At 36.4% G+C, this 14197-nt stretch overlaps 1 protein-coding gene across 16 annotated transcripts in view; it reads right to left on the bottom strand.

Annotated features, from left to right (window-relative positions):
- The window catches only part of gtf2ird1 (GTF2I repeat domain containing 1), a 53951-nt gene that overhangs the window by 17294 nt on the left and 22460 nt on the right, over positions 1-14197 (bottom strand). For all 16 annotated transcript variants that reach the window (XR_015491982.1, XR_015491984.1, XR_015491981.1 and 13 more), the window contains exons 8-14: positions 12758-12841; positions 10090-10273; positions 9543-9568; positions 7036-7159; positions 5057-5100; positions 4877-4957; positions 1848-1934 (exon numbers count right to left, since the gene is read on the bottom strand). Coding sequence is in view for 8 of the 16 variants with exons in the window: in XM_087254414.1 (XP_087110540.1) it covers positions 1848-1934; positions 4877-4957; positions 5057-5100; positions 7036-7159; positions 9543-9568; positions 10090-10273; positions 12758-12841 (630 nt within the window). In the remaining 8 variants the exon portion in view is untranslated. The remainder of the gene's footprint in view (positions 1-1847; positions 1935-4876; positions 4958-5056; positions 5101-7035; positions 7160-9542; positions 9569-10089; positions 10274-12757; positions 12842-14197) is intronic.

The raw sequence follows: 14197 nt of genomic DNA, 5'->3' as shown, positions 1-14197 counted from the left end.
TTGATATTATTGCAGCTTAATCATCTTTGATGATCAGGGAAGTAAACTAAATCAACTATACTTCTTAACATTTTACATTTTCAATCATAAAAATATTTGTTTAGAAAGTAGTCATAAATTATTAAACACCATAAATGAAAGTTTTGATCAATGTAATGTTTTTTGACCGATTGTTTTAGAACAGGGGTGTCAAACTCAATTCCTGGAGGGCCGAAGCCCTGCACAGTTTAGTTTCAACCCTGCTCCAACACACTTACCTGTAGGTTTCAAACAAGCCTGAAGGACTCAATTAGTTTTATCAGGTGTGTTTAATTAGGGTTGGAACTAAACTGTGCAGAGCTGCGACCCTTTTTAGAACTGAGTTTGACACCTGTGTTTTAGAACTTCCGATTGAGTTTCCTATAAGAGAAATGACTAGGAATAATAAAAATAAAAATAAAAATGGTCAAACTACTTGCTCTACAAACAAGTGTTTGCATGATTATACATAAAAAAGTATAATAATAATACAATAAGAAAAGATCAGTTTTCACCATCAAGTGGCAAAACGAGCTGTTTTTAACCTCTAAAAATAAATGGAAGTGAATGAGACTGGAAGTCTTGAGCCAAAATGATTCAAATGGCTGCGGCCACTCATATGCAGGGAATATTGTGAATACCATATTATATGTAACTGTCAGATTAAAAAACATTGAATATTTTCTACATAGCATTCATTTTTTAAGGAAAAAAAAAAGAATTAATAATAAAAAAAAACTTACTGACTCTAAACTTGAGAACATTTTAACTTAGCTAACATTTTGGACATTTTAAAGTAATTCGTGATTAGGGAATATTTTCTGAAATAATTTTGATTGCTAATAAATTACTAATTTGCTAATAAATTATTCAGACCAAACTTGCGTAATATTCAACCAATTTAGAGAACCAATTTTTTTTGTGTGTGGTTGTGTGATTAAATTTTTATTGATTTTACATGTGAGTGGTCACAGCATATTTACAATTTTCTTTCCAATAAACAAAACAAGATCCACTGCTAAAAACCTCCCAGCCCACCCAGAAAAACACCCACCCCACCCCACACCCCAGAGAACGATTTTGGTTTAAATCTGACATCGCTGCTTATTCTACAAAAACATAAAATAAATTAATAATTTCAATATATTTGAAAGTTGTCCATATCCTGGAAAACTCTGAAATAATCATATGAGATGGTTGAGCGTTCATATCAACTCACAGTATGTCTCTATAAGATAGGGGCTCTAACACTGGGAGTCTATCAGGGAGACCTACTGGATGTGGGTTTGCTGTAGTGGGAGAACTAGCACAGCACAGGGAACAGGTTTCACGCTGGATCTGTATCGGACTTGGGCTGGGACCACTATTTGGGCAAGTCTTGGGTTTTTGGGAATGGAGATGAAATAAGAAATGCAAAACTCTTGGCTTACCATACTTCAACCTATGTTTTTATGACTTATACATTAAATGCTGCTGTTTCGATCTTCACAGAAGTTCATTTCTCCGCACAGCGCAGTGGCTAAATCAGCATTTAATATCCCTGTGTTGAGCATAAGCTCATTGAAATTAATGTCTCTACATGAAAGGACTTGACAGCTAGTTAGACAGACATGTACATGTGCATATATAACGATTATTAAACAGGCATTAATAGCTTGTAGGAGGGCAGGTACAGACCGGTGGAGGGATTTGCAACTGGATGAGAAATTGGAGAGGGTTATATTAGAGGCTTTGATTTGTCATATGCTTGGAATTATCTGTGCAGTACCACAGGGAGAAGAAAAGATGGATAAGGAAGTATGTTCGGATATAAGCTAGTTTGATGTTACCTGCGACAGGCTCCTTGGGACGACAGAGGTCAGGGGTCACTCGCTCAGCCTGAGGCTCACTGGATTCCTCTGTTGAAGCATTGGATTCTGACAGATCGGGAAAAAAGAGATAATGAGTTCAAAAAGCATTCGGTTAATGATATAATGTCATATATAACGCATTTAGGAATAATCCAATATGAGGCAAGTGGATAAAAATCGGTTAGGTTCAACAGTGCTTTATTTATTATATCAAAAATACAGCAAAACAAATAATACTGGTTAATATTAATACAACGTATTACAAAGTATTCATTGCGCTTCACTTTTTCCACATTTTTTCATGTTACAGCCTTATTCCAAAATGGAATAAATTCATTTATTTCCTCAAAAATTCTACACACAAGTCATCATAATCACAATGTGAAATTTTTTTTTTTTAAATAGTTTAATAGTGTAGCAAATTTATACAAATAAAAAGCCTAAAAAAATCACATGTACATCAGTATTTACAGATTTTGCTCAATACTTTGTTGATGCACCTTTGGCAGCAATTACAGCCTCAAGTCTTTTTGAATATGATGCCACAAGCTTGGCACACCTGTCTTTGGGAATTTTTGCCCATTCCTCTTGGCAGTACCTCTCAAGCTCTATCAGGTTGGATGGGAAGCTAAGGTGTACTGCCATTTTCAGATCTCTCCAGAGATGTTCAATAGGATTTACATCAGGGCTCTGGCTGGGCCACTCAAGGACATTCACCGAGTTGTTGTGAAGCCACTCCATTGATATTTTGGCGATGTGCTTTGGGTCATTGTCCTGCTGGAAGATGAACTGTCGCCTCAGTCTGAGGTCAAGAGCACTCTGAACCAAGTTTTCATTTAGGATGTCTCTGTACATTGCTGCATTCATCTTTCCTTCTATCCTGACTAGTCTTCCAGTTCCTGCTGCTGAAAAACATCCCCACAGCAAGATGCTGCCACCACCATGCTTCACTGTAGGGATGTTATAAGCTTGGTAATGAGCGGTGGCTGGTTTTCTCCAAACGTAACGCCTGGCATTCAGTATAAAAAGTTTCATTTTAGTCACATCAGAACATCTGGCCATTCTACCATACAGGCCTGATTGGTGGACTGCTGCACAGATGGTTGTCCTTCAGTAAAGTTCTCCTTTCTCCACAGAAGAACGCTGGAGCTCAGACAGAGTGACCATCAGGTTATTGATCATCTCTGTGACTAAGGCCCTTCTTCCCCAATCACTCAGCTTAGATGGCCGGCCATCTCTAGGCAGAGTCCTGGTGGTTCCAAACATCTTCAACTTACTGATGATGGAGGCCACTGTTCTCATTGGAACTTTCAGAGCAGCAGAATTTTTTCTGTACCTTCCCCGGCCTTGTGCCTCGAGACAATCCTGTCTCGGAGGTCTACAGACAGTTCCTTTGTCTTCATGCTTGGTTTGTGCTTTGACATGCACTGTCAACCCTGGGACCTTATATAGACAGGTGTATGCCTTTTCAAATCATGTGCAATCAACTGGATTTACCACAGGTGAACTCCAATTAAGCTGCTGAAACATCTCAAGAATGATCAGTGGAAACAGAATGTACCGGAGCTCAATTTAGAGCTTCACTGCAAAGACTGTGAATACTGATTTACATGTGATTTTTCAGGTTTTTTATTTTTAATAAATTTGCAATTATTTAAATAAATCTTTTTTCACATTGTCATTATGGGGTATTGTGTGTAGAATTTTGAGAAAATAAATAAATGTGCTGTAAGTCACGTAAAACAATTCAATGCAAACTGAAATAAATATAATTTGATTATAGGTTTTGGAATTTTATGTTTTATGAGATTATTCAAATTTTTTTGGCAATTATTTTGCGTTTAATTAAGAATTTAGCACGTTCGTAAAAATTTGCGCCATTTTGTTGATTTTGCGTTGGATTACGCAATCGCAAAATCACGAAAAACTAGGGGGTCTGTACTGGGATCGAGGACAAGACTTTTGTCAGGTAGTGCATGTAGAAGCAGGGGACCAGGCCATATCCTGAGCTGCTGCTGCGCTGATGGTCGTGGGGAGTGGAGAACATGAGTCTGATTCCAGCGACGCTCCAGGGACAGACGAGTCTTCCAGCCATCTTCCAGCCTCCACCACGGCGACTGAAGCTCTGCACAAGACTTTTGGCCAGCGGAGATATTAAAATGGTCGTGCCCAACTGAGTCTGGTTCTCTCAAGGTTTTTTTTTTTTCACTCCCATCAGGTGAAGTTTTTTTTTCCCTCTCCGCTGTCGCCACTGCCTCGCATGGTTCAGGATTGGTAGAGCTACGCATCGATGAATTTGCTCTTCAGTGTTTGAACTTGTAATGATTAAATCACACTGAACTGAGCTAAACTGAACTGAACTGAACTTAAACACTGAACTACACTGTTCCAGTTACTATGACCATTTATGTGAAGCTGCTTTGACACAATCTACATTGTAAAAGCGCTATACAAATAAAGCTGAATTGAATTGAATAGAAGCATAGTTCCACAAAAATGTAGGCTAAAGCACATATTTACAATGAACTCTATAGGTCTCATTTACTTAAAGTACTTAATGAACTAAAGGCAAAGTGGAAGTTAAAAGTCACATTCGCCCACAATTATGTTTTTCTATGCTGTTTATACAGCACTTAAACTCCAATTTACAGTTCATAGGCATGATGTTCCTTCAGTTCACGGTGTTTAGCCAATGAATGTGCCATGTAATGCAAAATGCCCTGCCTGTCCTCAAAGGCTCAGATCACTGCACAGCAGGGTGGAAAATGAGAGCAAATATTTTTAAATCAGAAGGCAACCATCAAAGACAAACTTCCTCTCTCTAAGTAAGTAAAATATGCTAATGGTATACCATCCAGTAGAGCTACAGGGAGTTCATGCTGCTATGTGATTTACATTTCGGCAGAGATGATTGTTATTAACAAACAATAGCACCAAAAAGAGAACAAAACTTGAGGTGGCAGAGCGAAATATGAAAACTAACAGCGTGTAAGACTGGGAGAACATACCTGGCACCGTCACCTGGATAATTTCACCATCTGGGGGTTCTGTTTTGATCTTTTTCAAAGGCAGGCAGTCCCCAGATGGCCCTGAAAAAATAAAACACATTGGGTTATTTTGCATCTTGCACTATTAGAGCCATGCAACGACATGGCAGAGCACATTAAAATGATGAGCAGATGATCTACCTGCTTCACACTCGGCCAAAGGACTGACACAGGAGCTGGTTGATCTGAAAAAAAAAAAAATTAATAAGTAGCATAAACATTTCCTACAGTATTTGACATACAGATGCAACATTCTTATATATATATATATATATATATATATATATATATATATATATATATATATATATATATATATATGTATAAGTGTTTGAAATTACTATACATTATCTTGTGTGTGTGTGTGTGTGTGTGTGTGTGTGTGTGTGTGTGCACCTTGTATTCTTCACAATGTGGGGACCAAATGTCTACAAGTATACTGTAGGAATACCAGCAAATTTTGACTTTTGACCTTGTGGAGACAGTTGTTTGGTTCCCATTAGGAAAATAGCTCATAAATTGCTTAGAACAAAGTATTTTAAATACGTTTAAACATAGATTGTTTCCTGTGAGGCTTGGGTTTAGTGGTAGTGGAATAAAATATACAGTTGGTACAGTATAAAAATCATTACGTCTTTGGGATGTCCCCAAAAAGATAGCTGTACTTGTGTCTTTTGTGTGTTGTGTCTGTGTTGTGTGTCTGTTGTGTGTGTGTGAGTAAAACTATTTTATTTTGTCAATAATTTATATTTGTCTTAAAAAAGATTTAATACGAAACAGTTAATTGTGCTTTTTAATATTGCAAACTGGTATTCCTTAACATACAATTATAAGTAAGGCAAGGGAAGTTTATTTATATAGCACATACATTGGGAATTCAAAGTGCTTTACATAAACAGGGACAAGCAAAAACACAGATGTATCATATTTTCTCATTTTACTCTGGGACTTCCCCATTCTGGTGATCACCTCCCCTTCTTCTGTTTCATTAGATGTTATAGGAAATAAAGGGAAGTCTTGCACATACACTAAGAAACAGTAAACTTCGCTACCAGTAACACTATAGTTTAGGTCACAATTCGTGTTACTGGCTTATTACCTGCCTATTTTTAAGATATTGACAGTTCATTAACAGCTAGGTTTAGTAGGTTATTAAGCTTGTAGTGTTAGTTAATGGTTTGTTATATACCGTTTGTTAAATACTGTTGATAAAGTGCTACAAAGCTACCTTATAGACGAATTACAGTTTGGTAAACACGTAGGATGCGCGCACAACAAGTTTGCAGAAAAAAACCAGGAGCACTATCATTTACAGCAAGCGAATGACATCCGATGCGGTACAGAGTTTGTTGTTGTATTAGAGATAAGTTATATTGACTATGTATTATATATATTATTTACATCATGCTTTCAGCATATATTAACAGCTTGTCACCCAGTTATTCTGCAAAATTAACGTCAAAGTGAGCAGTATTTGTCTGACAGGTCCATTTGCAATAGAACCCTTCCATTTGATATTTGATAAGACTAAATGGCCAAGCATCCAGCCAAAAATATATTCTCTTTAAAATATTAACTCATCAAATTTTAATGTGATTAATACTAAAACTATAAGTGATTTTACAAGAGAGAAGTTAAAGGCCTACAAGTCTTTGGATGTCTACAATTTTGTTTTGCGTGGTCATGTGCAAAATATAATGTTCCATGATTACCTGATTCAAAACTATGTAGTGCTAAAAAACGAGGTTCTGCCTAGCCAAAGACAAGGAAAGAAGACGGAACTGTATAAGACCTGGGTAATCATCAGCATTTTCGAGCAGAGTCGAGCATTTTTAATTAGATCCTCACTCCATTCAGCTCTTTTGATGGCTGTTAGCCAAAGACGTCTGCGGTTGGCATTAAAAGTGGTGTACGGTAAAATTTAAGTTTTCCTCTCCTCTTTTTCCTCGATTTTGGCATCCTACCGCACAACACGACATGTTTGCTATTGTAACCGCTCTTTTTTTGCAACCGGTATGCGCGGTTGAGCCCGTGTGACGTCATGTGTGACGTAGGTTGGTAATTCCCCTATAAAATAATGATTTTGTGCTTCTGCTGTAATGGGGAAGGTAAACTGGTACCTGCTGCTGTGAGTGTTGCTGACCAGCTCTAAAGAAGAGCTCGGGATCCTGAGGCCTTCTGGAAAACCATCCTCAGAGGCAGGTCCATCCTGTTTGCCCTCCTCCTTTGCGACTTTACCAGCAGCTTACAAAAACATGAACCAAGTACATTATCAAATTAAGCCACGTGCTAAAGTTATTTAAGACAAATATTTGAATTATTATAAGACCAAATTTATATATGTTGTACATTCTTAAATCACATATATTTTATGAGATTATATGAGATAGTGGTGTATGATATTGACACAAAATGGGGTCCTACTATTTCAGTTATTTCTTTTTAATAACTAAAGATGTTATGTTTAATACTTTTATTTTATTTTACTTTTGTACTGGTAGTTTGTCTGGTGTGAGTCTTGTCACAGATAAATAAATTTGACACTATAACCATGAGTATGTGGGAGGGAAGCTGCTAACTTGAGTAATTTACGTAATCGTTCATTCAAGTGATTCAGTCAAATCCCTTTTTCATCAGGCGTCGCCAAAGCGGAACGAACCACCAACTTTTCCAGCATATGTTTTACGCAGCGGATGCCCTTCCAGCTGCAACCCAACACTGGGAAACAAACACTCTTGCATTCACTCGCACTCATACACTGGGACCAACTTAGTTTACACAGAAATGCCAACTGTCCCAGCCAGGACTCAAACTAGCGACATTCTTGCTGTGAGTCACTGTGCTGCCTCAGAACGGATTTATATAGGAATAAAATAACGCAGTGTTGTTCATGCACAAACGTCCTGGTTCAGCTTTGTTTGGTACCATTTTAATATTTTCAAAAATTTCCAGTCAGTATTGATTCTAAAAATGTGACTTACTGTTAACGTCTTTTAATGTCTTGTTTAAATGTGGTATAAATTTGATATCATGATTGTGCTTACACACAGACATTCAGGAAAACAGCATCTCATAAACACAAAATCCATAATTTAATATAATAAAATAAACTATAACAACTATAATAAAATATTATATAATAATAACCTAAAATAAAACAATATAACCTAAGCGGGAATATTTTTGCCACTCTGAATTCACTCTTGAAATCGTGTGATCAATTTTTTTGACAAGATAATGACAAGATAATGACAGCTCGCACATCAGGCACGTGCACTCATAGGGCTCAACCGGTGCAGTGCACATGCCCTTTTTAGTCTTGGATAGAAAGAGCCCTTCCAAAATCATCTGAAGTGCCCCTGCGACAACCTCCCTCTTCCACCCTGCTCAAATCCAGTTTGCGACAAATCCTGCACATGCCCCCTAGATAGTCTCTGCACGGGGCTGCAGTAACATTGTTAAATAAGTAAATAATAATATTAGTAATATCGTAAATAATGATATTATTGTGAGTGATAAAAACATTGCACATTCCTAGGCAGAAATAGCTCTTTAACAACAAAATACAATGTTAAATAAATAATAATAGTATTAGTAATATAGTAAATAATAATATCATTGTACAATAAAATAATAACATGATAACATTTTTGTATACTGTACATTTTTTTGTTGAATCAAATACATTTTAATACACTTCAACTTACATAAATTAAACAAACTAAAAATATTAAGTTAAACTTAACTGAAACATGATTCATTTATTTAAATAATTTAAAGCAAAATAAAAAATATTTGTTGTCTTGACTTTGTCATTAATTTTTTTCAACCCAGGCTCATTGTGGATACATTCCCAGGTCTACATTTCTGGGGACAGCAAAATACGTAACTGGTGCGTACAGTCGCAGTTTTTGTTTTTTGCAAATCCACCAGAGGTCGCTGTGTGTGCTTTTTGATGATCACAAATTACTCTCGCGCATCCACTTCTTGCGTATATCCACCAGAGGGCGCAATATATACTACAGCTGACCAGGCCAGCTTGCTGTTGACAGAATGACTGACCGACTGTTCCACCCCCTTTACCTAAACCCAACCAATAGTGTTTTTAAAAGCAATCTAGAAAAGGGAAAGCCATCGCAGACATGTGATTTCACCACATTTTCAGCCTGTTGTTTATTTATTTATTTATTAGTTTATTTTTTGCTTTTGTTTTACCTGGTTTCTGGAACTCGAACCCCGTTATCGAGGTCAATTCCGCTCCGTGTCCCAAGCATGAAGATGTACACGGCAAACTTGTAATAATGGAAAGCCCATTTATATGGAATTAATCTGTCAGCTGGTAGCGCTAACATGAACAGAAGCTGTGAGCAGTATCATACCACCTTATAATGTTCGTTTTAAAAATGAAATGCAGCCAGACATAGCTCTGGCTACATAATTCACGCTCTCCAGAAATGCAGACATGGATACGTATCCACAATGAGCCTGTGTTGAATTTTTTTACAGTGTAAATGATTAGCATGGCACTTTACTAAGCAGAAATGTAGGCAGTATTATGTACCGCATAATGTAATTAAAATACTATTAAATTGTGTGTTGGCCAGATGCTAAAACAGGAAAAACTTACCAGTAAAAATCCGTTCATCAAACATTCTAGAAAACAAAAACAGAAAAGTGTTAGTTCCTGTTAAGTCCACCTTAAACACATTGAAACACTGAAACGCTGTCTACACATGTCTGGTGCAAACAGCAGGAGATTTCCTCATTATGCCAAATCAGCGGCTCCACGCTGACGCTAGTATGGCAGCGGTTACCACAGCCAGCAGGAGGCCCCACTTTGGAAGCCTAGCGCTGCTCTGCCAGATGGCAAAGACGGCTAGACATTTTTTTCTTTTTTTCTGATGAAGCAAATTAAAAACTCAGTATATCTACTACCAATATCGGGGATTCATTTTGCGGTGAGCCACAGAGTTAATTACAAGTGAAAAACGAAAGGTTATCAGTAATTAAATCTCTGACATCGCCGTCATGTTGAAACTGGAAGAACTACAAATCACACCGCTGCTGTTTTAGTTTTAATAGTGCGCATGATTGAGAGAATCTGCTCGGGTCAACATTCGCTTAAATAATAGAATAAAATAAAGAATGAAAGCATGCTCGGTAGAGTCTCAAACCTTCTGACAACGAAGCGGACGGCGTGCCTTTCCTCCAGGATGCGCTTGAGTTTAGGCACACCGTAAGTGCATGGCCTCTTGAAGGGAATCTTGTCGGGAATCCCAATGATCTCCACGGCCTCAGGATCACAAGCGATCTTACGGTATGGCACAGGAACCATGTGATCCAGGCCTAATGCCTCGGCTGAAATGAACATCAGGGAAAGATGAGTTTGAGATTGACTTTCTGTGATATAAAAAACAAAATGATCACATCAAATGTCATATCTATTTTATTCAAATAGATCTCACATGCACAGAACATGGTGATGGCATATTTTATTAATTATTTTATTAAAATAGATCTCACATGCACAGAACAGTGATGGCATATGTATTTACATTATGCAAAATGTTTCAAAAAATGTTTAAATCCAGAGAAATAAGCTATTTTAACTATTGACACAGAAGGCCAATTTATGATTTGGTTTTATAGAAAAAAGGAAAACACAGATTATGCTTTTATATGTTGTGTTGTACTAGACTACACAACTATTAGACAGAGCAGCATTTTAACTGAACTTTAAAATGTATTTAATTTGATGAAACAATCCCTTAGGATATAATACGACAACTTCCACATTCCCCACTCAGTCACTATGGGCCCTATCATACACCCGCAGTGTGGCGCAAGGCGCGGCGCAATAGTCTTTTGCTAGTTTCAGCTTGGCGCAAGAGTGGTTTTGAGGCGTTGCGCTACGCTGTTTAAATAGCAAATGCATTTGCGCTCAGATGTGCGTTCTGGTCTAAAAAGGAAGGCGTTCTGAGGCGGACCGCTGGCGCGATGCTATTTTGAGAAACTAAAATAGATTTTTCATTAGACCAAAACAAACCCGGTCTAAACTCCAGCGCAGAGTTGCGCCTCGCTTACGCACTGCTTAATACGCACAAGAGAGCAATAAGCAAATATCTTTACATATGAAAAAATTTAAATATTAAGGAAAAATATAGGATATTATAAGAATAGATATAGGATATAAATATAAAGGATTAAAATATTACAAAACATATTATTTTCTAGCCTACATAAATTTGAAAAATCACTGCTTTTATGTCTTCTTCATCTCGGGAGGCTTTTTCAGTTCATTCATAACAATTTGCTTTTGTATAATGTTATTATTATTAGCAGTATTATTTATTATATCCATATTTATATTTGTTTTATTATAAACAAGCTTAGATTTGTCCACCTGTCAGGTTTTAGACCATATGGGCCACAGCATGTGTTTTACGATATAACTCAGGTTTTTGACCACACTTCGTTATAATTGTTCATTTATTCGTTTGCTGGAAATTAGAACTGAATTTAGAAATATTTGCGCTTAACAAACGCAATTAATTATTTATAGACTAATTGATGTCTGTGCATAAAGGTTTTCCTATCCACGAGAGCGAAAGTGAAAGTAGATCGATTATCTCTCATTCTCACGCAGTAGATGCTCTGTTTAACAGTTTTATGTTAAAAAAACTGTTAACTGTTAACTGTTTGCTAGTGAAATGCTCAGATTTTCCACTTAGACTTACTTTACGTCCTGTAAATAGCAAATGCGCTTATGACGCGATGCAGCTGACTCTTAAAGGGAATGGGAGATGAGACTCTAATTGGTTTATTCTCAAAAACACACCTATAACTCATAAAAAAAATAAACTCAACCCTTTTAGACCATGGGCCATGGCGCAAAGCGGATTTTCCCGTCCTTAAATTAGCAAAAATGCATTCTGACACGCCCTGAAAGCGTTTGCGCCCTGCGTTTTGCACTTTGCGCATGGACTGTCAAAATAGAGCCCTATGTCATCAAAATAACCTTTGTTTGTTGTGAATGCACGCCCTCTAGAGTCGGAAATTATATACTGTGCCTTTAATAATGCCCTGAATGTCAATGGTTAATTTAAAAAGTGGTGCCACCCCACACACTTCATTGGTTGCATCAATGTTTCTGTTCTTTACATACAAGTTTGCATTTACGGTTTCACTCTGCAACCGCTTTGCACCCACATTTGATCTCTGGTCAAGTAGGACGATGGACCCATTCTTGAGCCTTACTTTGCACCACATTGACGATGATTGGAAGCTGCGACAGAGTTACCTTGAGATAGCATATTTTTAACTACAGTAAAATTCTTATTTACATTAAAATATCTGTTTACAGAAGATGCAAGAATTGCAGTGTTTAAAATATTAGTTACAAGATATACAAGAGTTCATTTACTTAGAAGAGATACTGCTTATTTTCTACTTTTAATATGAAAAACATTGAAAATTGTTTATTTTGTTTCCAAAAGTGTGTCATTTTTTCAATTTTTTAAAGAAAAAGCTGACTGTAGGTTTTAGGCAGTGTGTATTTAATTTCAGCTGTTCACATTGATGTTCAATAAATAACCATGGATAGTAAATAGCGTGTGTTTCCTTCAGTTATTCTAAAATCCAGTAATGCACCCTTCATTCAAACATCTCTCACTTGTAATTTGTTAGCACACTTACTGTACAAAACCTGTCAGTGAACTATGAGGGCAAAAAAATAAAATCAATCAATAAAATAAACGCTCATTAATCGTAATCAAGTTAAAATGCTCAACTGATCGAGATTTTGATTTTAGGCTAAATCACCCAGCCTTCTTGTGATCTCACCATATCTGCTGTTGAACAGGATCTGAACACATTCTCGAAGGGTATTGATATCCTCCGTCTCCCTGATGAATGAATCCCATTTTTCTGTGCATTCAAAACATAAACAAAACCATCATGTAACAAATTAGAAAAGCAAAAGCAACATGTCACAATCTCAACCATCATTTTGTGAAATCTCCATGTATACGTGAATTTTTTTAGACATAGGAGTCAATTAAGTCAGGTCTTGACTCTCCGCAGTGACTGAAGGTCTCACGCTGATCTTTTGAGAAGAACAGACTTCGGTAGCCCAGGTGCCCTGGCCAAACTCCCATTACTACTCTCCGGTCTGCCAAGATCAGATTCTGTATGTGTGACCCGCATGGAGCTATATCTAAACTGATACCCCTGATATAAAGATTAATCACTGGACTATTAGAGATACGAGTGATTTATTTACTAGTTATGTTATTTTCTACGGTTCATTCTGCTGTGGCGACTCCTGATAAATAAGCGACCAAGTTGAAGGAAAACAAATTAATGAATGATGTTATTTACTTGAAGAAATAGTTCAATGGGTTATTATTTACTCACCCTGCTGAGTCTCTGTAAACCCGTATGCTGGTAGTTTTTCAGTGAGACATAAGATGAATTCTGAAGTATCTTCACGGTTTTTTTATAGTAAATATGTCACGCTCAAAAAAGGAAAGTAGTCCAAAGGGCTTTTTTGCTAGATCCCCTCTGTCAACACTGTAATGGACTAAAAGTGTCTTGCCTTAAAGTTTTTAGGCAGATTTTGACATGATTTGTTTCTTGAAATGTTCAATTTATTCTTGAATCTTCTTTCAGTAGTTGACAGAGTAGTAGCTTATATTATTATTACACCTTGTTTATTGACAACTGTGGATTTTATACATTATGTTTTGTTTGTTTTTTGGGTGCACTGTGTACTTGTAGCACATAAGACCAGACTTCCATTTAAAGTATTTATATTCTTAAGGCTTAAACAAAGGTTATGGAGTTGATTGACCTGGTTTTACAATAATATTAGAGCTAAACAATGCAAAGTTTGAACATCAATATCGCAATGTGTGTATCTGCAATAGTTACATCGCAGGATTAGATTATTTATTAAAGATTAAAAGATAAAGATATTGTTAAACTATATATATATATACTAGATGTCAGGTTATTATTTGTTGGGGCTATATATATATATATATATATATATATATATATATATATATATATATATATATATTTATATTTATTTTTTTTTTTTTTTGTATTTATATCGCAATATACACTGCAGATTTTTTCAATATCGTGCAGCCCTATTGTATATATTCTTTTATTCCAAAAACAAAGTGAAAAGTATTGCTTTTAGGGTAGTTGACAGTATTTTAGACCGGTTTATTTATATTATACACCTATCAGGAGCAGTATATAAAAAGTAAAAAT

The sequence above is a fragment of the Danio rerio genome, chromosome 5, assembly GCF_052040795.2.
Source record: "Danio rerio strain M-AB ecotype USA chromosome 5, GRCz13ab, whole genome shotgun sequence".
NCBI lineage: Eukaryota > Metazoa > Chordata > Actinopteri > Cypriniformes > Danionidae > Danio > Danio rerio.
This window is presented reverse-complemented; position numbering and strand designations above follow the sequence as displayed.